The sequence below is a fragment of the Typha latifolia genome, chromosome 6 (assembly GCF_019914945.1).
Source record: "Typha latifolia isolate L0001 chromosome 6, TyphaL0001v2, whole genome shotgun sequence".
Classification (NCBI taxonomy): domain Eukaryota; kingdom Viridiplantae; phylum Streptophyta; class Magnoliopsida; order Poales; family Typhaceae; genus Typha; species Typha latifolia.
In genome coordinates this window covers 12,683,040-12,707,200 of record NC_133091.1, presented here as the reverse complement: position 1 = coordinate 12,707,200, position 24,161 = coordinate 12,683,040, and the positions used below count along the sequence as shown (strand labels likewise).

The following is a 24,161-nucleotide window of genomic DNA, read 5'->3' as shown; positions in this document are numbered from 1 at the left end:
TATAGAAGTGCTATTAGCCTGAGGGTGATCATTTTCAAGAATAAATTTTTGGTTCGAATATTGCATTCTTCTTTATAGAAGATTTAGAAAAGAAAGATTTGACGAAGAGTTTTAAAATAATATTGAATTATTTTTTAACTTTAGTAAATGGATTGGGTTTTATAATAGGTATATTAATGAGAGAAAATATAGTAAATTGTAAACATAGAGAAGCACGGGACAACTTAAAATATGAAAACTTTTCTTAGATAGAAAATATATCTTTCATATTGCACGCGCAACTCACGTGCCATCACAAGGAAACACAACATTAAATAATTGAAAAAAAAGAAGAAGATAAAAACCGGGGTAGCAGATAAATTTTCCGAGCCATCCAATCGTTTCGGACCTCCAAAGAATCTTTCGCCTTTTGCAAGCAGATGGAGTTGTTTAATTAAATGCCAAAAATGCATCAAAAAAATAAAGAAGAAAATAAAATAAAAAGTAGGAAAGTAGTCAATCATCACTCCGCTCCATCAAAACTCATCTCAAAATAATGTTTCTTCTTCACAAAGTCTATCACCGGTTCTCTCTCCTCTCCCCCCCTCCCGCCTACTTCTCCTCTCTCCCCTCCTCCTCCTCCTCCTCCTCCTCCTCCACGCAGAGGCTTCTCCGCATCCCTCGTAGGAAGTCGGCGAAGCCCATGATGTCCGGCGCAGACTTCGGTGTCTCCTCCCGGCTCTCCAGGCTTGCCCGCTTCGCCTCTGCTGCTGAGAATGACGTCGGAAGTCTCAGTGGAACTTCTTCCAACCCTTCTCGGCCACTGGAGGATGAAGGTGATCCATATCCACTTTGTGATTTCTTGTGTTTTTGCCTTATTGCCCCGTCTCTGGTGCCTTTCCTGATTTGGTTTTCCTTGCTCGTCGAGAAAGATTGTAGCTTTATCTGATTTTGCAGTCGATGGTGATGTTGATAATTGGAATTTTCTGGTCAAGAGGATAGCTTGTTAGCCTTTTGGTGATTCTTCTGGTTTGAGTCTTCTCCTTTTATTGATTTGGGTCTCCTCTTTTGAGAAAGAAGGATCGTAGCTTTTATTGATTTTGGGGTCAGTTTTCTTGTCGATGTTGTTATGTTGTAGAGTTATGCTGGTGTGGAGTTTATAGAGGTTAGTTTTGTTGAGATTACTATTGCCGTAAGATTCAAGAGGAGTCAATCGTTTATTGACGGCCCTATTTATCAAGAAAAAACGTTTTCTTTTTAAGTTTTTGCGTTGGGTTATTAAGGATCTTGTCAGAATTGCTAGATACTTATAGTTATGGATAATGCTGGGTTCTTCTTTTCTCTCTGTCGGAATCATCGGGATTATGGCTTGAGATTGTCGTTGGTTTTTGTTGTACCTTTACATTTTAAGAACTGTGGAGATTGCTTACTTCTTAACATATATATAAAATTCTCAGTTCTTCGTGGAAACACAATGCTGGGACCTAAGATATAGATATTGTGACGCCATTATACTGAGTATCAGATTCCTCTCTGTAGATGATCTGGCAGTAGGGGGTGGGTTTCGCTTTCCTCCGAAGGAAATACAAGATATCGTCGATGCACCACCTCTTCCTGTCTTGTCATTTTCCCCTGGCAGGGATAAGATCCTGTTCCTGAAACGTAGAGCCTTGCCACCGCTCTCAGAACTTGCAAGGCCTGAGGAAAAACTTGCTGGGGTACGAATTGATGGCAACTATAATGCTAGGAGTAGAATGTAAGTGGTTCATAGCTTTTCTCCTGTAATGAAGCACTATTATTAGCAAATAGTGAATTATATGTATTGTGTTCTGCAATGGTAGAATAGCTGAGCTCAAGGTTTGTTGCAATTTCAGGTCCTTCTACACCGGAATAGGTATCCACTCTTTATTGGATGATGGCACTCTAGGGCCAGAGAAGGAGGTCCATGGCTATCCCGATGGAGCGAAAATTAATTTTGTTACATGGTAATTTTCTATTCTCCCACTGCCTCTACATCCTGACAGTACACTTGATCTTTTTCCTTTTAATATGTGGCTTGCTGTTATAGTTTCCACAATTGAAAAAATAATTGTGACTTTTTATTCCACCTTTTCCTTATCTGTTTGTTTAACTTAACTGATCCAAAATATCTTGTTTACTGTGTAATTCGGATTTGGCTGATCTTTAGTATACTCCACATACTGTCCGTTTGAACTAGGTCACGAGATGGTCGGCATTTATCATTCAGCATACGGACTGATGAGGTGCTTATCTGCTTTGACAAATCATACCATATGCTGTTCTTTGGTACCTGTCATTGCTGACTTATGAGTGCTTTTCAAGCAGGATGACACAACTATCAGCAAGCTAAGAGTGTGGATTGCAGATGTTGAATCAGGAAAAGCAAGACCACTTTTTCAGTCACCAGATGTATACTTAAATGCAATTTTTGACAGGCAAGGGTTGATTTTTGTGCTTGGTGTCTGCATATTTCGCTTTCTTTTTCATCTATTAATTCTTTCTCTTTGTACTTTCACAGTTTTGTATGGGTTAATGACACTACATTACTAGTGTCCACAATACCTTTATCTCGTGGAGCTCCTCCAAAGAAGCCACTGGTTCCTTCTGGTCCGAAAATTCAATCAAATGAGCAGCAGAATGTTGTTCAAGTTAGGACCTTTCAGGATCTACTGAAGGATGAATATGATGCGGACCTCTTCGACTATTATACCACTTCACAGCTAGTCTTAGTCTCGTTGGATGGTACAGTGAAGCCAATTGGCTGTCCTGCTGTATATACATCTTTTGATCCTTCACCAGATGAAAAGTATCTATTGGTTTCTTGTATTCACCGGCCATATTCCTTCATTGTACCTTGTGGAAGGTTTCCGAAGAAAGTTGAGCTGTGGACAGTTGATGGGAAGTTTGTTAGAGAAATCTGTGATTTGCCTCTTGCGGAGGATATTCCAATTGCCTTCAACAGTGTGCGCAGAGGAAAGCGTTCAATCAATTGGAGGCCAGACAAGCCTTCAACATTATATTGGTACTAATAGTTTTACTTCATTATAATTTTAGAAATATAGTGCAAACTTATTGTGTTCCTGTAAACTTTCCAATGCATATGCTCACCCCCTTCGTTGTTTATTTCTGTTGCCAAGCATTGCCCATCTCTTTTTCTGTGTATATGTAGGAGCACTGATCTCAAGTACTTTGAGAATCTTTTTTTTCTTCATTAAAAGTAGGAGTTGCTCCTCCCATGTGAAACAAATGCAAGCAAAGCATACCTCATGTTCCATATAATTTGTGTAAGGCCTTTTGTCTAACTCTAATTAGCTTCGTCAAACATCTAGATTTGTCTAGGTAATCCTTTGTTGTCACTTTGTGTGACAATATGAGAAAGATGGTAAGTGATAGTGGTTAGAGATGGCAATGGATGAATGATGCTAAAAATAATGGCTAAAAAAATACATATCATCTGTTGGCTGGGTGGGGAATTGACTCTTTACTGCATGTCACCAGCATTCCTTGTTATCAAAGTGGTGAGTGCTAGGTAAGTTTGCCATTGGAGAAAGGAAATGCTAGACGAGTTGCATTTAACTCAATCAAAATTTGAAATTCTAGTTAGAATTAGGCACTTTGGCAGAATAAAACCAAGTTTGTTAAGTTTCGGCAACTTTATCAGTTTGGCTTGATTCTGGATGATATGGGTAGGTATATGATGTCTTTTCTGTTACGCATAAAGCGTTTAGTTAGCAAATGGTTGATTAGATATAATTAATTAAAATCCTTTTAATAGTGTTTCTTGATGTTAGAATCTCTATACATGAATTCCTAGTATTGATTGCAATCCTAGGTTTATAGAGGATTGAGTTAGGTAGCTTGACAACAAACATGAAACTCTTAAGAAACTGTGAAAAATATATCCAGATTTCATGCTTTTAGGTTGTTGTCATATGCAACACTGTTGATTCTTCACCACCTGGACGTAGCTATAGGTAAATGATAAAATACTGTAAATCAATACCAGGACATTAAAAAAAAGAAAAATAAAAAAAGGATGTTAATGTGCATAATCTACATGATTCGGGATAGCACAGATGAAATGATGAATGCAAGAGCAAACAGCCAGCTAGTTGGAACAGAAAGTGCTGGATATTTTGATACACTAAAAATGGAAATCACAACTGGATATATTTCAGGCCGTCACCTTTTATCTTGTTGATAACTTTTGCCTTATTAATCATGTAGAATTCAAACTGGTACTTTGATTTTTACCTACAATTACCATTTGTTTACCTGCATAAAGGACTTGGAATTTTGTAACTAGAGCTTGACCTTTACTAGGTTAATAAGAGTTGAATTCTGTTGCTCTTAAGATGGTCATCCTCTAAATACTTTAGTGAGATTTATATGAGTAACAGTTGGAAAATTACTGGTAGAGTATTATCACTCTTTAGTATGTTTGCTTGACTTCTTATTCTCATGTTTATTTAACAGGGTGGAGACCCAAGACGGAGGAGATGCAAAAGTAGAAGTTTCTCCACGTGATATAATTTATATGGAGCCTGCTGAGGCTGTGAATGGTGAACAACCTCAGATTTTACATAGACTTGATCTTCGATATGGGTACATTTTTTTTACTTCATGGTGGTGTGCTGGGTTGTGCCATTTTTTAATATTCTTTTACACTCGACTTACAAAGCTCCAATTCGGCAAATTCTTATTTTCAGTTACACATAAAATCATCTACTCCATAAAGCTAGCCAGACTCACATAATTATGTGCTGCCATTTGTATGATTGTATCTATGCTTCAATTACTCTATATTACATCTATGTTTTTCTTTTCTTTTTTAGCATGGCAATGACATGTTTTGATTAATTGCAGTGGAACCTCTTGGTGTGATGACTCCCTTGCTTTCATTTATGAATCTTGGTACAAAACACGCCGAACTAGAACATGGGTTGTCTCTCCAGACAAGGAAGATGTAAATCCACGTATCTTGTTTGATAGATCATCAGAAGATGCATACTCTGATCCAGGCTCACCAATGATGCGTAGAACACATGCAGGAACATATGTTATTGCCAAGTTTAAGAAGCAAGATGAAGGAAGTTCTATCTTACTCAATGGAATTGGTGCAACACCAGAAGGAAATGTCCCATTCCTTGATTTATTTGATATGTAAGTTTATCTATATATCGCAAGTTATTCTTTCATATTCAAAATAAATTCACTAATCACTAACACAGCATTGGGGCAACTTCTCTCTCCAGAAATACGGGAAATAAAGAGCGAATATGGGAAAGTGACAAGGAAAAGTATTTTGAAACTGTCATCGCATTAATGTCAGATCAGACTGACAGCGAGCTGTACATTGACCAACTAAAAATACTTACGTCAAGAGAGTCAAAAACAGAAAACACTCAATATTTTCTGCAGACTTGGCCAGATAAGAAGAGATTTCAGATTACAAACTTTCCCCATCCATATCCTCAACTGGCAACATTGCAGAAAGAGATGATCAGGTACCAGCGGAAGGATGGTGTTCAACTTACTGCAACACTTTACTTGCCTCCAGGTTACACCCCATCTGAAGATGGACCTCTGCCATGTCTAGTTTGGTCTTACCCTGGAGAATTTAAAAGCAAAGATGCTGCTGGACAAGTCCGGGGTTCTCCTAATGAATTTGCTGGCATAGGTCCTACATCTCCCCTTCTTTGGTTGGCTAGAAGGTATTGTATTTATCACTTTTCTTCAGCTTTGCATTTTCTTTTTTTATATATTTAAGCAATTGTCACTTAGGTTGAGTTATAGTTTAATAATTGGCAAAATTTTCTCCTTGACTATGTCTGCCAGCATATAACCAGTTATCTTACTTTTGAGTAAATTCTGCAGGTCAAAATGCATTGTGCTTCCTTTTTTGGATGCTTGAATAATTGTGCTTTAGTAATTAGCACTAGTGGATATACTTTCTAGTAGGGGCGTTAATCTGGTTAGGTTAGTTGGATTCGAGTTGAGTCAGATTTGGGTCGGGTCAAGATAGTAAAAACACGAACACAATATGTTTATTAAATAGGTCAAAATTTCTAAATATGAACACAATTCGTTTATTAAACGGGTAACACGACATGACTTGTTTAAGCCGATTAATAAACACGTTGTATTTTTTATACAATACATACTCATTTACACGACATACGACACGTTTAACTACCGATTTACACAACACGAATCACCCATTAACACCAATGCCATTCACTCATTTACAAGATTACTAACCAAACTAACAAAAAATATGTCACGCAATTACACATCCAAATTCAGCAGATTTATAATATTACGACAATATTTGGTAAAAAAAAGTTCAACTGACTCAACATCCAGTGGTGGAGGCATTGTCAGAGTTGGTAAAGCGGCGACGGAGATCGAGGTATTGGCGACGGCGAGGCTCCAAGAGCTGACCTCCATGGAGTCCCAACTCTGGCTCTCGTAGCGGCGAGCTTCAGATCTGCCAAGGAAGACGAAGCGAGAGAAGTTGTTGATGCGGCGGAGAACAGAGAGGCGGGGAGGGCGGGGATGACGCCGGAGAGGAAGTTGCTGCTCTAGCATCCCCGAGATCCCCAGATCTGCATAGGAAAGCTAGGCGGGGAAGGACTCGATCGGTGAGGCCAGAGAGGCGGTAGTTGGAAATTGAAAGGTAGTGGAGGGAGGAGGGGAGCATAAGGATGTCATTGGAGAGGAGGTTTTTTTAATTTTTTAATTTTTATTTTTATGAACCGCCGGAGAAGAGAGTGAGAGGTAGTGGAAGGGGAGTAAGAGGTAGTCGTGGTAGGAAGGGAGAGCGAGAATGTCATCGAAGAGGAGCATTAGAGAGAGTGAGAAGTAGCGTTGGGGAGGGCAGTTGCCGATTGTGGAGAGTGAGAGGTAGACAGTGGAGGGGAGAGGACGAGGGTGGATTGTGATTTAGTGGAGGCGGCTAGATGAGATGGTGAGAAGGTGAGATAGGGTAAGTTAGGTTAGAAGTTTTGTCTATATATATTAATGGGTTGTGGGTTGACCCGACCCGACCATATACTTAAACAAGTCAAACGGGTCACCTGGTATAAATTGAACACAACCCGATTATTAATCGGGTTAGGCAGGTTGATTCGTTTACGATCTGAACTTGATTAGACTATACCCAAACTTGATTAAAAATTGGGTTATCAAGTTAAGTCAATATTTGCCACCTCTACTTTCTAGTTGGGAACATGTTAGACTCCCATATTTCTTTTATCCCCTATTGTCCTTGATGGGAAAGGCGGCTGAGTAAGGCCTAAGTCAGCTAATTTTAGATATATGTTATGCTCATAACCAACGATGACCATGCCAGTGGAACGTGTCGTGCCATGCCGATGTGTGTCGGTGGCACGCATTTATAATATTTCTAATAAAAGTTTTAAAATATTTAGAGATGTTTTTGAGTCTTCGGAATATAAATCTTTAATTTTTAGTTTAAATATATATATTAAAACCTATATTATAGTGTTTTATCTTTAAATTATTTTTATAAGTGACCTATTTTATGAAAGATAAAACGACAGTTAAATATAAATATTATTAATATGATTGAATATATTTATTAAAACTAATATTAATGATTGAACATTTTATAATATTAATTGATAAAATTTAATAATTAAAATTAATATCTAGTTTAACATAGCATGACGAGGAGGATCAAAGACTTTATTTGTCGATATAAGAATAACACAAGAATGCTGCACTAAATATTATCGATAATATTCAAAAGTCATTCATTGATAGTATTTAGTCTTTATATAAATAGAAATTTTACAATTCTTTATGATATGATATGAAATATTGAATATGCATGGAAATTAAAGTTCATTTGGTGATTATTGATGGAAATAGATTTTTTTTTTTTATAAAAAGGAGCTCCACATGCCGTGCCAGACCCGCATGGCTCGGCATGCAGTTTTGCCGGACCGACACACACACTTGTCGGTCGGCACGGCTAGGCACGGGGTTGTGCCTATGGCACACCCCGTGTCAAGTGCCGTAGGCACGACCATCCTTGCTCATAACTATTGTTACTTAATCAATAAAGATCTTAATCAAGTTTACTTTTATCTAGATCAAACAAACAAATAATTTATTATATCCGTACTGAGTGTACATGCAAATGCTTGTTATTGTAATCAATCACTTAGTAGATTCTTACCAAGATAAATTTATCTAGATGAAGTTATCAAGATACTTTTTATATGAAAGAAGAAACGAGTTGAGTCTATCTGCATTTAGTGGTCCAAAGTCCAAACAATGAAAATCTATTTTGGTCTTCTCAAGTTCATGCCATATTTGGAAATAGAAACTGAGTTCATATTTTTCAAGATTGTGCTTGCCTACTAGTTGGTTTATGAAGAAGCTTTGTTCTCTCTGTTTTGAGAATCAAAGGTAACATTCATTTGTGATGTGTTATTAATGAAGTGTATGCTTGTTTACCTGCAACAAAATTTTAATTTTTTATCTTGCAGATTCGCAATTTTATCTGGCCCAACAATCCCTATAATTGGTGAAGGTGATGAAGAGGCAAATGATAGGTATTTCTTACCATCATATATGTATATATAAATGTATGTGGGTGTTTACACATATATTTATATATACATGGATATTAGCCCCGTCGTTTTCTGCTCATATTTATCTTCTTGTCTCAACTAATCATCATGGTACTCCATATGCATGTACACTGAAGTATGGTTATCTTGGTGAAGTTTCAAATAGTAATAAAAATTTCCTGGATATCCTGCTACTCGAAAGTTGCATTGGACTTTGAATCTTAGATTGCCTCAAGGATGATCACTATGTACAGTTATACGAGTGCTCCTACAAGAGAAGTTTTCCATCTTGTTCGACCACCTTATGGGAATCTGCTGTTTACTGTTTTCTTTCTGAACTTGGTTTTCCTTAGCAGCTCATTATATCTTTACTATCCTTACCTTTTCAAGTCATCAAGGGTATAATACATGTTTACTGTTGTTAGTTTTCTGGTCGTGGATTGCTTAGAATTATTGTAATATCTACTAATATACTCATGATCACTCGCATAAGTTTGATACTGAATAGCAAATGAGTAACTATCGTGTCAAAATTTCTTATTTTTCCAGACTTTACATGAGTTCAGCACTTCAGCTCCTTTATTTCCTAACAGTTCCTAGGTTTATGTTTGTTTCCCTTTTGAATGTCTTGTGTATGCAACATACTGAAATATAGGGCTTCCTTCTTTTATCACCACCTGTATTTTAGTCTTGTTGCGGTAAGAAGTCCTTGTTTTATATATTTGGAAATTGGTTTTTTTTGGCAATTCACAAGTTATATTTATAAACCACAAGGAGATGGTACTTTGCAAAATGCAAATATATCTCAAAAGTCAAAAGAAATTGTTTTACAAAGATGTAACAAGGAGGAGTTTTTCTGCAGTAATACTGAAAAAAGTAGGTGGTGATATACAATAACCCTGAAATATTTAATGATATTACTAAAATTTGCTTGTCATCTGTGCCTCTTATTTTCTCAGAAAGTGTAGTTTCCCCCTTTCTGATGTGTTAAGATAAGTACAGTTTAATACAGATTACTGTCAACAGAAGCAACAGAAACCATATAGTGATGTTTAGGCAAAACATATATACTATCTATTTCCTTCTCTCTCTCTCTCTCTCTCTCTCTCTCTCTCTCTTCTGTGGGTAAATGTTGCTCAAGTATAGAAGTTGAGAACATAAATAGTTGAAACTTGAAAGGATTTTCTTCTTCAGTTCTCATGGTGATCTGATTTAATGTTTTGCAGGTATGTAGAGCAGTTAGTTGCCAGTGCAGAGGCTGCAGTTGAGGAAGTTATAAGGAGAGGGGTTAGTTATTTTTCCTATTTCTTACTGTACTTGCGCTTATGCTTTTGCATTCGTAATCTGAATAACCTTATTTTTTAGGTAGCTCACCCTAATAAAATTGCTGTTGGTGGTCATTCTTACGGGGCATTCATGACCGCTAATCTCTTAGCACATGCTCCCCATCTTTTTAGCTGTGGGATTGCTCGTTCTGGAGCTTACAATAGGACACTAACTCCCTTTGGATTTCAGGTTCCATCCTTTTAATGCTCATTATGAGAATTATCTCTTTACTGCATACATTCTCAGAAATTTTATTTATAAGTTTTTATTAACTGCCAATATTGTGCCTGTAGAATGAAGACCGAACACTTTGGGAGGCCACTAATATCTATGTTGAGATGAGTCCTTTCATGTCAGCTAACAAAATTAAGAAACCAATTTTACTTGTACATGGAGAAGAAGACAACAATTCTGGAACATTAACAATGCAGGTAAGGGGATTGCTATGCTGTTATACAGTACTAGCTGGAGCCTGAAATTATTTTGTAGCTTATTTTTGGTACCCTTCATTGTTGAATGAATTTGGGTTTACTATTATCATAGGGAGAGTTTTTCACAAATTGTGAAAAGGATATGACAAAAATTAGGAGATTGTGACTAAAGGATGAACCTCCTTAAAGTTAATGATGATGTCAGGAGGTAATCATTTTAATGGATAACTCCCAGAAGGACCAGACAAGTCAGATTTTGAAGAGAACTTGTTCTGATATTGCAATACACTTAAGATATGTGGTCAGTGTCAGGATGCCAAAACAATTTTGTTTTAAATAGCCAACTTTTAGCAGCATATTTTCATCTTAGTGAATTTATTTTGGGGAAATTTATTTAACCCCCTTATGGTTATGCCTAAATTCATTTACTCCTTTATGATTATGTTTAAATTAAAATTATTGTTTGTTTTATTATATTTGACCAATTTATATGTCGAAGTTGAAAATACTCATCAGACATAGTTTTAAATAATTATTGATAATAAAAATACTCATTAGAGGCAAACTGTTACTTTTTTTTTTCAAGATTCTAAAACTCGGTATCGGGATCGGGACCGGCTATCCTGAAAACGATACTTATCAACGGTATTAGCTGCCCATATCGGATCGGATTATTTTTTAATCATATAAAATTTAAATATTATTTAAAAATATGAGAAAATTTCTAAAAATTTAGAAAAATGATAATAAAATAAGAACTATTCACATACGAAGTTTAAAACTTAAAAATTATATTAACTTATTCAAAACTTTGATGAATGCCGAGTTAACTCTCTCTTCTCTTTCCCCTTCTCTCTTTTTTCCTCCCTTTCTCTATTATTGCTATGTCAAATTTATTTTTTTCTAATTTTCTTTCGTCTTTTCTCTCTTATTGCCACAAGGCAAATTTATTTATTTTTATTTCTTCTCTCTTCCTTCTCTTTCTCTCTCAATCTCTCTTTTCCTCCCTCTCTCTTACTAATTTTTTCTCTGATTTTTTTTTTCACTTCTTCTCTCCATTTTATTTTTCTCTCAATCTCTCTCTTTCTCTCTCACTCTCCACTCTCTCACTCTCGTCTCTCTATCTCACTCTCTGTTACTACAACAGATTTTCTGCTGCAGTACCAGAGATTGAAGGAGAGAGAGACGAGAGTGAGTAGCGAAAAGAAAGAGAGGAAGAAGAAGAGGAAAGGGAGACACTAGAGGGAGAGAGTAGAGAGAAATGAGAGAGATGGGGCACCAGTGAGAGAAGAAATGAAAAAAAATTAGGGAGAGAAAAGAGCTGGAGTGAGAGAAAAGAGAAGTTGAGCCTGTATCAGTCGATCCCGACCCAATACGGATCATGTATCGGCCGATCTGGTTGATACATGGCCGAAATCAGTCACTAGACTGGTCTCGGCCATGGATCCGGATCGGCCGAAACTTGGAACCATGTTTTTTTTTTTTAAATCTCCTGGCTCGCACCATTTATTTTATGTATTGTCATTCAAGACATCTCATCAACTAAATCATATTCTTTTAAACACCAAAACTTTTCCATGAAGAATGCTCTTAAGATTAAAATGCCCCTTCGTTATCTTTATGGAAGATATTGTGTGATAAACATTGTATCAAGTTATCAATTTTAGTCACTTGTAAACTGTATGTCAATCAATTACACTATTTATGGTCCATGCGCATGTGTTTCTGAGATGCGTAATATCAGTGAAATACCTTATGCGTGACCATCCTGACACATGTCAAATACACTACACTAGTGCCCTTTCCAATGAGCTTCCTTACAGGTTATCTTCTATACCACTAAACCCTTCTCATCTCACTTACCACAATAATTTCATTCAAAATTGATTTTTAGATGGTGGCGTTGATGATTTGCTGCAAGTTGTGATCCATCTAGTGTTCAAAGAAGAGCTGTATAATAGTATTTCCGGCTGAAGAAAGAAATTAGTCATGTTAATGTGATGTAAACCAATTAGATCAGGAGCTGGGATTTTGAAGTTCTATGTATGTGTTTTTTCATATTTCTTGTTTTAGGTTGTTCTGAATTTTTTCTCAATTTCCTATCTATAAGATTTGAATATGATCATTTTTTTTATATTATGTAATTCTCTTGCATACCTTCTACCCTTTTCTAGTTCTAAACATTTTATTTGTCATTGTTTCCAAAATACTGATATTAACTTCTTGACTAATACTGCTGTGTTGTTTTATCTTGCATTGCTTGAATCTTTTTTATTGTAACTTCAGCTAGATCTGATTAAAACTATGAAATGATCTCATAATATTTGTAGTCGGATCGGTTTTTTAATGCGTTGAAAGGCCATGGAGCACTTTGCCGATTAGTGATTCTTCCCTTCGAGAGTCACGGTTATTCTGCTAGAGAGAGCATTATGCATGTCCTTTGGGAGACTGATAGGTGGCTGCGGAAGTACTGTGTGAACAATCCTGATGAACTTTCAGATCTTGGTGCCTCCAGTGGTAAAGCTGCAGCAGATACGAAAAACAATACCCTGTCACCTAGTGGAGGTGGAGCTGCTCTGGAAAGTTCAGACCTCCTGGATGGATCTCATTCAGCACCAAGGTCATTGTTATGGTAATTCCTTATATTTCTATAAGTTAATTGATTCTTTTCCCTTTTGTTATGCTTACTAAGATTATTAAAAATTTCTTGAACATCTCATCTATCCTTTACTAGGGAATACTTGTTTTATGGTTAATGCTCAAGCTATCTTCTCCTAGGCCTTTTGATGATTAATCCTATCATGTTTTGACTCTATGGAGTGTCAATGTCCTTTATTCCAAAATTTATATTATTACTCACACAGAGAAGATTTGGGGGTGATGTACTATCTAGAGGTAAATTTGCTCAAATTATGCTTCTCTAGAATCCATCTTGTCTCCACAGGTTATAAACATGCATGGATATCAAATAGCGTTCTACCTTTCTCTTTTCTCTTTTCCCTTTTTCAGCTAGAAACAAGTATTTGGTACCTGCTCAATCTATTTGGACATGGATTTGGAAGTTGTCCGTGTACTATTCATTTTTTTTCCTTTCATTTCTCATTTAATATACCATCTATAAAGTCTTCATGTTAGTTGGTTTTCACTGTTGGCAAAGATATCTCTAAATATACTGAAACAAACTAATTCACATCATATCTTGCATTTGCTAGATGCATACTAAATTTCAAAATGTACCGTTAATAATCAGCGACGGTAATGTTAAGCTGTGTACTCTATACTTGTACATTCTCATTAGCATGATCAAAGCTGCTCATATTTTATGACTTATGAACTGTTTGAGGCTTTGCTAGATAAAGCATTCGAGAAAATACCACAACACAATCTTCTGGTGATTGCTTTTATCTTGTAGCCACTTTTCTCTTTTGCACTCTCTTCTCATCATTTTTGCTAGAGTTTTTTGCAAGATGTTTTTGTTAGTTACTTACAAAATGTAGCTTTAGAAATTGTGCTAAACATTGATGTAGGAGTTCACTATCAAAGATGATCTGATAGCCATTCTGAATCTCTGACGCAGATCAAACTATTTCTATATTGGCCTTTAAGGAAATCGTGAAATAAGTATGCCAAGAAAGTAAGACGGGGTAGCATTGAGACCCTAATATGCCTATTGCTAGAATACGTTGAAGAGGGAACTGGAGGTCTGCCAAAGAGAGAATTTGCACTGCCATTTTTAGATCACAAGGGGGAGACACTGCACCGATTATAAAATTATCATTTTTTCCTAGTGTATTCTATCAATAAAGCAGTCTTCTATACCTTGTGGTTTGTAATATTTCATTGATAGGAATAATAAAATTCTTATTGGAATCAAGTGTAACACAACCTAATTGTCAAACAGCATGCACCAAAACTTTCTAAATACACAATGTACTTCATTGTCCTCTACAAGGTGCAAAACTATCCTTGCTTATAAAAGTCTTGATATTTGAATTGCCCCTTTCTGATAGTCATTACAATGGAGATCTGGACTCATGCCACAACTATTAAATACTATACTTTCTATTTGGATAGCGGCATTTGGGCTTTTACTCAATATTAGCTACTTTTCAAGGCATCTACATAATTAGAAGTTAGGTTCATTGATTAGATAGTTAACATTCAGAGGCTTATCTTTTGTATGGCCAAGGTACAACAAAACCTCGGGTTTGATAGGAGTGTAAAATGCACATCATCATGTTTAGAGGACTTACACAGAACCCTTATACCCTCATACAGGCCTTGTGGCTTTTATACCAATCTCCTTTATTGTTTATTTGACACAAATCTTAGAGGGTTGATGGTGTTACATTGATAGCAGATTCAGAAATCTTCCTACTCTTTTGTTGCATTACTCCTTGTTTGACTTGTGCTGCAATCTGACATCTTGTTTGGAAAATGTTTTGATGATAGTGGTGTCAAAGAAAAGCATAACTTTGCTATAAAGTGTCAAACAGTAGTTACCACTATTTAGATATGCTGAAAAAAGAGAGGACAATATAACTCACCATATGGGCTTCCTTCTACTGTGTTACACTCGCAATTCTTCTAATGCAATTTAGCAAATATCCCTAAAGATACATTAATCATATATTCTATGGCAATATTCTTTCATTGCATCAGAGCATTTTGGTTGATAATGTTGAGTCACAAACTATGGATCATGCATCAGAAACAAAGTACTATTAAAAGTTTATTGGACCTTTGGAACAGCTAAGAAGAATTTTCTCTTTGTTTTTTCACATATACACCATGAAAACAAAACTGCCATTCTTTTTAAAATACCATCGCTTGTGATTTTGATCTAATGGAGATTTTTTGAGTAGATGTTTCTGAAACATATAGATGATGTTGGAAACCTGGACCAAACTACAGCATCTTTGTATAAAGCAATCAAAATTATTAGCTAGCTCTGTTTTTTATTTTATTTTTTTGTTGAGAAAATATTAGCTAGCTCTTGGTCTGTCACTTAGTGAATGTACACATCTAATAAAAGAAATGTGGGCATCCATCAAATCAATGGTTGTACTGTAGCTGAACAGTGTATAGCAGAGCTTATCTTGATTTTTTTAAATACATTTTGTTGCATTATTTTTCTGTTCTAAATGAATTGATCAGCATTTACAGTTGACCTTTTGCTTTTAGAGTCTTATCTATCATTGAGGTTGGAATTCTGATATTAATTGAGGAAGCAAAGTTCATGAACTTGAATAAAGTTATCTAAACCCTGTTTGGATCCTAAACTAATTTATTGTGGAATAAAGCAATACCAGTATAGCCTTATAGTAGTATAAGCTCTCTTATTCCTTAAATGAGAATAACTATATTACTGTTACTCTTATTCCTCGATGAACGAGGCTAAATAAATGAATAGTAACCTGATTTTATGTTCAAACACTGGTTTAAGGTAAAATGATATTAGTGATAACTTAAACTTTTTCTTCTCCCTTCTGTCCTCATCCATTCAATTATTTTATATTTATTAATAAAAAAGCATTATTTTAATTAATTATTATTTGAATCATTCTCTTCGCATCAAGTGTAATTATGACATCACTAAATCGATTTACAACTAAACACTATATTTTATTAACTAACTAAGCTATCTTATTCAAGTTTAAGAAATAAGAATAACCAAGTTAAGATGCCTCCTTAATTCTCATAATCTCATAATCCAAATCTACTCAAAAACTTGAAGCTCATCCAATGATCTATTAGCACTGAGCTTTACATGAAAGGATTGGAATTTGGTCGGAGTATGTTATCTAGATGTGTGTCAAATTATTGATCGCATACGATCATGTTCGCTCTAATTTTACGCCTCCTCCCTCTGAATCTATTTTTCAGGTGTGACTAAGGCCGTTAGATGTGCACGAACGAATTATTGTCTTTTTATAATTCTGAAAGGACAAGATAGAAAGGCATGCCCCCATTAGTTAACTGCTTTCTCTGGTTATGATGGCAAATAAAAGGAGAGGTGGGAGGTGAAGAAACGCAGCAGCAAAAAGGCAGCCAGACTGTTGTTGAAGTCCATCTACTGCTGCATCGAGTAGTCGCATTTTTATCTCCTTTTCTTTGGAGCAAAGTGGCCAATTTGCGAAATGGAAGGCCAATTACGGAGAGGATGTCCACATCTATTAGGACATCTCTATTATGTCCCTCATCTAAAGAATCCAACCACTACCCAAAAAGAGAGATCGAGACGATGCGATTTCTGCGTCATGATAGAGAAAAATAAAAGGCTAATCCGATGCCTAGACGTCTTCTTCTTCATTGTCTACTTGTCTGCTGACCCACACCAGATGATGTCTAATGTCTTCTCTTTTGTCTGGGTTCCCACTGCATGCCTCTCCCTCAGGTTCCTATTCCTATGTCTCGTCTTGACCTACTCGGCTGCTATGTCATAAGCCGCTTAAAGAACCGCTAACCCGTCAAGCAGATCATTTCTAGTCTCCGCTTTTTAATAAAAAATAAATTATTTATATAAATCGCTGAACAATTCAGTAGGACTCATTAAAACACAGACCCCAAGAGAGTCTCATTTTTGGCTAAAAACTCAGATTTTAAGTGGCCCCAAGAGCATCTTAGGAAAGAAATTTGTATTGGGTCAGGTCAAGTTGCAAGGCCTTGTCATGCGAAAGAGGCCAATGTTGAGGTCTTACTTCCCACTGTGTGCATGGGCCCAATGTATCTAATGCCATCCATCACTCCCTGATGAGACAAGTGTCAACATTCTCCAGTACCAGCACTATTATTGCTCAAAACATCAAGACATCTATCCTGGAAGATCCACCAATTTAAAAGGCATATATGGACTACTACTACTACTACTACTACTATAGAGTTTTGAATCTCATTAATGACATTGTACTACTTCCAATTCATTTGGATCAATGAATGACATGAAAGATTAAAAGTAGGTTCATTTAGTCTAAGATATAAATTTTAGTTTAAATAGGTGAAAATTTTATATTTTAAAAATGCAAATGGGTATGATGAAATTTTAAACTCAGAAGCTTTTTACTCTACTTTAAAAGCTTAAAACTAATAAAAAATTCATTTTATTCATTTATATTTTAATACAATCATTAGGGTTGTCTTCCTTGAAAGCCATCGAATTAATTTACGCAATGAGTCTAATTACATCTAGTTAAAACAATTTCTAGAAGAGAGATATTTAACTTTTCTTTCTTATATATTATGGTGTTTTCTCGACCATCTAAAATGAGAATCACTTTTTTCCCCTCTTTATGGATCATAGTCATCAGAGACATATTTAATCTTACTTTAGTTAGTGTAAACGAATCAGGATTAGATACCATAAAGTTGCAGGACATAATTCAATGTAGTATATATGCTTTATTCACATAGAAATTAAGGTTCTTTGTTAACTAGAAAAGTAGAACTTAATGTATCTTCTAATTCTACATTTGATGTATGTGAAGTGCTGCCTATGTGGAGTACCTTGAGTGTTTTTTTAAAAGCAACTTTAATCCTCAATCATCAAACTTGAGGACATTATGTCCTCATAACTAGAAAAAGGTGCATTGCTGTTATTTTCTTTGTTAAATCCCAAGTTGCTACTGCTGTACAGTGTAAAGAAGTGATTATTTTTACTTACCTTTTGATCCTTCAAAGCATATTATGGCTAGTGAACCTAGTCTTTTGGTCCTATGAGGTAGAGTTTCTAACATTGTTTTAGTTTAATTTTCATAAGTTAAGTTATTTAAGTTTTAGGTCAGCATTTCTTTTCTTCTTTTCAACTAGAAAAATGGAGATTTACGTTTCTAAGTGATCTTATATATACATGAGAACTTAATTAATGCTGCTCAGTTAAATCGATGTCGTTGAAACTCGAACCCAAGAGCCATTTTAACTATCTAAGCACTATCCCATTGGCTTGCGAATGATCTTGTATAAGAGAATTAAAGACATAATTATCGTAATATTTGTATCTTTTTAGTGAAAGCTTTGGCTGTTGCTATCGGTAAACGAAAGTAGGAAGATTAACCTAATCGAAGTCAACATGCATGAAGACTCGATGATAAATTTTGAGAATGAAAACTGAAGAAAATCTTAACATTATACAAAAATATTTAGGCATATATAATCAAATATGGAACAAAATTATTCCTAAATATTTTAATCCAATCCTTTTGATTTCACTTAAAAGCAAAGAAGAAGCCCTATGTTTTCTATTCTTCTTTTGGGTCCTCAACGATCTTTTAGCTCTGATCTCCATTTCTTTAGAATTTGTTGATTGAAATATAAAACTAACATGAATCCTACTAATGCTTGAGTTCTAACATAGCTGGTATGAAGATCTTTCTGACTTCAGAATGATCCATGAGAGCATGCAAGGTGATATATATCAAAATGGGTTTCTAAGTTGAGATCATGCAACCAATCTTACTAAAAGATATTTCTTTGTCCATGATAAGATTATATATGTCTTTTTTGAGTTCATTAATACGACTAAGATTCTTTTTTGCCAAATTGCATTCTCGTGTGAACGCAAATATTCGAGGCCTTATGATGTTTGACGCATGCATAGTAGAGAAAAGCATGAGATGAGATGAGATGGGCCATGCATTAAACCATCATCCTTATTGGGTCATACGTAATTTTGCACCATTTTTGCCCCAAAATTAGGGGGTGTTTACGTAGTTATTCTCACATGAGTGATTAATTAATGGTTTATGCACATATCCACACATGATTATTTCATCACAAATCTCCAATAAAATTATCGAAATTAAGTTTCAAATTATTTATCCCTCATTTTGGGGAATCTTGATCCTTTTTTTTTCCTTTTCTTTTTCTTGATGTTACAAAGTCAACAATGATTGGTACTAAACAAGATATATATTCACATAAATACTGTGGTCTACTCCAAATCTGTAGGCTCTTAACCTATTTAAAAAGTACAATCAATTAGTTTGTTCTCTTTAATTTTTTTTTTCCTTTCTTTCCTACTTTATTTATATTATAAGGGTGAATAGTTGATGCTATTAATTTTGTTCCCTAATACCAAGTGTGAAACCAAAGAGGTACTCGAATCATATATATATATATATATATATATAAACCCTATCCTATATATAAATATTATAAACTAGTCTTATGCTATAATGTTATCCTAGGGCTTCCCTAATCACGCAAGCAAATAGTAGATGACCAAATCAGCATGGACCCACATAATTGCACACCACGATTCATCTCATCACCCACGAGGGCGTCATTATCTCAGTTCTCAACCGTTGAGATCTTAGTTGACCACCAAGATGATATTCATCGACAAAATATTGATGTTGTGATATTCATATCTTAAGTTAGTTTCTGTGGGCAAGGATTCGATGTAGGTTGCTGTAAAATGCTCGTCAACGCATCGAATTGTGCATATCCGACGACTTAGATATTACGATCGTAAGATGAGTGTAAATAATGATGCGTTGGTGTGTATCTGAGATTGCGTTTGAAGTAATATTAGATAATGACATAATATATAGAGTACATTTTGTCGCGATGCCGACCGTGATAGTGGAGCACGAATCTAATCAATTATAAATAAAAAAGTTGTTAAAATAAAATAATATAACAAAAAGTATAAGGAGGCACACACTTTCCATTATCCTATCCACTTTGGCCCACATCTCGATGCCTATATAAGCTCTCCTCCACCTTCCCATTCCTCTAAGAGTCGTCCTCGTAGAGAGCCGAGCCGAGCCGAGCAAAGCCAAGCCAAGCCGAGTCAAGCCAAGCACGCTAACCAGCTCGTTCATGGGGATCACCATGGGTAACCAAGAAGAGGAGATATTGTTGGTCGAGAAGATCACCGAGATCTACAACAACATCTCCAAGCTCCCAAGCCTAAGCCCATGCAAGGAAGTGGACGCCCTCTTTACGGAGCTCGTCCTCGCGTGCATCCCCCCGAGCCCAGTCGAGGTCTCCGAGCTCAGCCATGGCGTCCAGGAGATGAGGTCGAACCTCATCAAGCTCTGCGGCGAAGCCGAGGGCCTTCTAGAGAGCCACTACTCCGATATCTTAGCTTCTTACGATAACCCTCTCGACCATCTCGACTTATTCCCCTACTATTCCAACTACCTGAAGCTCAGCCATTTGGAGTATAACTTGCTCTCCATGCACGTGCAAAGCACGCCCGCCCGGGTCGCCTTCGTCGGCTCCGGCCCGCTCCCCCTGAGCTCCCTGGTGCTCGCCTCCCGCCACATGCGCGGCACGTGGTTCCACAACTACGACCTCTCCGCGGCCGCCAACGCCCGCGCGCGGCGGCTGGTGGCGGCGGACGCGGACGTCGGGCCCCGGATGAGCTTCCACACGGCTGACGTCAGGGAGGTGACGCACGCCCTGGGCGGGTACGACGTCATCTTCCTGGCGGCGCTGGTCGGGGTGGACCGGGAGGAGAAAGCCCGGGTGATCGAGCACCTCCTGCGCCACATGGCCCCCGGGGCCACCCTGGTCGCCCGGAGCGCGCACGGCGCCCGCGCGTTCCTCTACCCCGTCGTCGAGCCCGAGGACCTCAAGGGATTCGAGCTGTTGGTCAGTTACCACCCCACCGACGAGGTCATCAACTCAGTCCTCGTCGCACGGAAGCCGCCCCAAGGCCACGGCCCCGCCGTCATCCGGCCCTGCAAGTGTTGCGAAATGCCGGCCATGAACCACCTCGCCCATGCTGCCCTCGTAGAGGAAGTCGCACTGGAAGAGCTGCCCTCTTGAAAACAATAACAAAAAACAAAAAACAAAAAACAAAAAACAAATTAATGAAGGGCTTTGAAAATGTCTTTAATTTGATGCAATTGCTCGAACTGTTTTGGTACTGTTTAAGGACTACTGCTGCTGCTGGTAAGTCTCCAAGGAATAAGGACAGTGTCGATTTCTCTGCTAGCTATATTGCATGCCATGCAATAACCTATGCATGTAATTTTGTTGTCATGATGATATGATGTACTATGTATCCTTAGAAGGTTATGATGAAAAAGCGAGTGCTTTGGTTGCCATTTTAATTATTATCTATGTGGGATCGCGTGCCATGATGGAAGGATGTCGACATAATGGCAAGGGGCGGTGTTGTCATTAATTGCCTTTCCCAAGAACATTGAAGGTTGGGTCAGCCATTAATAGGCGTGGAGGAAAGCTCTTGGGGGTAACATCAAGGCACAATACTCCTCAATAAGCCATGCAATTTTTTTTTCTCTGTAATATTTATGTCGTTTTGCTCCTCCGAATGCATTTCTTTTCTTTCTTGATTTCTAGGGCTCGAGAGAGTTTTTAGTTCCTCATTAGTTATGTAGGCTTATGTTTATATATCATCTTTCTTTTTCTTTTTCTTTTTTCTTTTGAGAAATATGTTTATTTGTCATATATATATATATATATATATATATATATATATATATATATATATACTTATGATATAATTGTTAGGTCCGGCCCTATTTGTTTTGATTGTAAAAAGTGATAGTTTTAGGTTTTTGAAGTATGGATGAGTTCTGTTTTCCTTGTTCTCTCTGAGGCTTTCCTTTCTGGCATGTTATTGCATTTTGGTTGTATTCGTTTTGTTTTGCCTTATTTCTTATTGTTTACTTCTTTTCTGCATCTCGTGGCAAAGCTTTGAGATGATGATAGGCATATTATGATATCCATCTTTCGGATTGAATTTGTGTGGTTTTATTTTTCAAAAATTAATGTTATATTAATCATAGTTTTGAGGGGATGAAAGTGTTGTTTTGCTCCTTTGGATCTAATTCTTTTTCTCTCTTTGTTTCTATTGTTGGTTCTTCATCATTAAATGTAGCCTTGCATTTACTTATCATCTTAATATACACTACATATTTGTTTGGTCTTATCTGTTTAGAGTGATGTTTAGTTGCAGAAAATGACATTTTTATGTTTGTGAAATATAGATGAGGTTTTCTTACTTCATCGTGCTTTTCTAATATTATCTTTCGAAATGGTCATTAGGATTGGATTGCATGATTTTATTTTTCAAAAGTTAATGTAATAATTAATCATAGTATAAAGGGGATGAAAATGTCATTTTGCTCCCTCAAATGTATTTTTTTCTCTTTTTTTTTAGGGTTTGAGTCTATTTTTTGTTTTTCATTATTTTATGTAGCATTGCGTTTACCTATCATCTTAATATACAATAAATTTTTGTTAGGTCTAGCATTTTTGTTTAGTGTGATGTTTGGTTACAGAAGATGACACTTCAAATTTTGAATATAGATGATTTTTTTTCCTTGTTTTTGGTGCTTTTCCAATATCCATATTCTAAGATTATCGTTAGGATTGTTTTATTTTTCAAAAGTTAATATGATGTTTAATCATATTGTAGAGGGGGTGAAAGTGTTGTTTTGCTCATTTGATTGTATTTTTTCTCTTTATTTCTAGGGCTTGAGACAATTTTTTATTCTTCATTATTATATGTAGCGTTGCGTTTACTTGTCGTCTTGATATACGCTACATATTTGTTAGGTCGGACATATTTGCCTAAGACGATGTTTGGTAGCAGAAAATGACACTTTTGAGTTTTTGAAATATAGATGAGGTTTTTTTTTCTTACTTGATTGATATCCATCTTTTGAGATGGTTGTTAGGATTAAAATGCATAGTTTTATTTTTCAAAATTTAATGTAATATTAATTATAATTTAGAGGAAATGAAAGTGTCATTTTGCTCCTTTGAATGTGTTTTCTTCTCTTTGTTTCTAGGGCATTAGACTATTTTTGGTTGTAGCCTTGCATTTACTTGTCAACTTAATATGCGCTACATGTTTGATTATAAAAGTAAAATTTTTAAGTTCTTAAAATATAGATGAATTTTTTTTTCTTTCTTTATCATGCTTTCTGATATCCATTTTTTGAGATGGACATAAGGATTGAATTGTATGGTTTTATTTTCAAAAGTTAATGTGATATTTAATCATAGTGCAGAGAGGCGAAAGTGTTGTTTTACTTTTTCAATGCAGTTTGTTCTCTCTTTATTTCTAGGGCACCGGACTATTTTTGATTCTCTATTATTATATTACGTTTACTTGTCGTCTTAATATACGCTGCATACTTATCAGGTCTAGCGTGTTGGTTTAGGGCGATGTTTGGTTACAGAAAATGATAGTTTTAAAATTTTAAAATATAGAGTTTTTTTTTTTTTGTTTGGTTTCTCATGCTTTTTTGATATCCATCCTTTGAGATAATCGTTAGGATTGAATTGTATGATTTTATTTTTTAAAAGTTAATCTGATATATAATTTGTATAGAGGGGATGAAAGTGTCATTTTGCTTCTTTTTAATGTAATTTTTCTCTTTATTTATAGGGCTAGAGATTATTTTTGGTTCTTCGTTATTTTAAATAGCCTTGCATTTTATTTGACATCTTAGTATGCAGTTCATATTTACTAACTCTGACATATTTGCTTAGGGAGATGTTTAGTTGCAGAAAATGACACAAAGTTCTTGAAACATAGATTTTTTTTTCCCTTTCCTTTCCTTGTCGTGCTTTTCTTGCTCACCTGGCTATTGCTTGCTTGCCTTTGATTCTTTTAACATATTTTTAGGGTTAAATTGAAAGCTTTTATTCTTCTAAGAGTATATGATATTGAATCATAGTGTACAAGAGGTGAAAGTGCAATTTATCTAATACTTAATAATTCTGGACAGACACATAATGTCATATCCATCCTTTCATCTGGAGATATTTCAATGCACTAGAGGAGTTAATCCCCCACAAGAAAAGGCAACATATCCCT

At 36.0% G+C, this 24,161-nt stretch overlaps 2 protein-coding genes across 4 annotated transcripts; both read left to right on the top strand.

The window, feature by feature from the left end:
* Positions 1–502: 502 nt before the first annotated feature.
* LOC140790674 (probable glutamyl endopeptidase, chloroplastic) lies at positions 503–14,311 on the top strand. Of its 3 annotated transcripts, none has more exons than XM_073140862.1 (15): positions 503–815; positions 1,519–1,735; positions 1,854–1,964; positions 2,198–2,243; positions 2,326–2,435; positions 2,519–3,022; positions 4,477–4,605; positions 4,867–5,163; positions 5,256–5,714; positions 8,520–8,585; positions 9,830–9,890; positions 9,969–10,118; positions 10,223–10,360; positions 12,691–12,980; positions 13,938–14,311. In XM_073140862.1, the coding sequence occupies exons 1-15, from the start codon at positions 536–538 to the stop codon at positions 13,963–13,965; spliced, it is 2,886 nt and encodes a 961-aa protein (XP_072996963.1). In that variant the 5' UTR covers positions 503–535; the 3' UTR covers positions 13,966–14,311. The 3 variants fall into 3 exon arrangements, with proteins under 3 accessions (XP_072996963.1, XP_072996964.1, XP_072996965.1); XM_073140863.1 differs by having other exon boundaries at positions 504–815; positions 12,691–12,992; XM_073140864.1 differs by having other exon boundaries at positions 613–815; positions 1,437–1,735.
* A 5,753-nt stretch (positions 14,312–20,064) lies between these two features.
* LOC140791465 (nicotianamine synthase-like) lies at positions 20,065–21,420 on the top strand. Its single transcript, XM_073142059.1, has one exon. The coding sequence runs from the start codon at positions 20,180–20,182 to the stop codon at positions 21,131–21,133; it is 954 nt and encodes a 317-aa protein (XP_072998160.1). The 5' UTR covers positions 20,065–20,179; the 3' UTR covers positions 21,134–21,420.
* Positions 21,421–24,161: the final 2,741 nt, after the last annotated feature.

Bases quoted from the DNA above. Each gene is read 5' to 3' on its own strand.
- LOC140790674 (XM_073140862.1), top strand. From the start codon at position 536: ATGTTTCTTCTTCACAAAGTCTATCACCGGTTCTCTCTCCTCTCCCCC. The intron at 5,715-8,519 runs GTATTGTATTTA...TTTATCTTGCAG, and splicing joins CTTCTTTGGTTGGCTAGAAG to ATTCGCAATTTTATCTGGCC. The intron at 9,891-9,968 runs GTTAGTTATTTT...CTTATTTTTTAG, and splicing joins AGGAAGTTATAAGGAGAGGG to GTAGCTCACCCTAATAAAAT.
- LOC140791465 (XM_073142059.1), top strand. From the start codon at position 20,180: ATGGGGATCACCATGGGTAACCAAGAAGAGGAGATATTGTTGGTCGAG.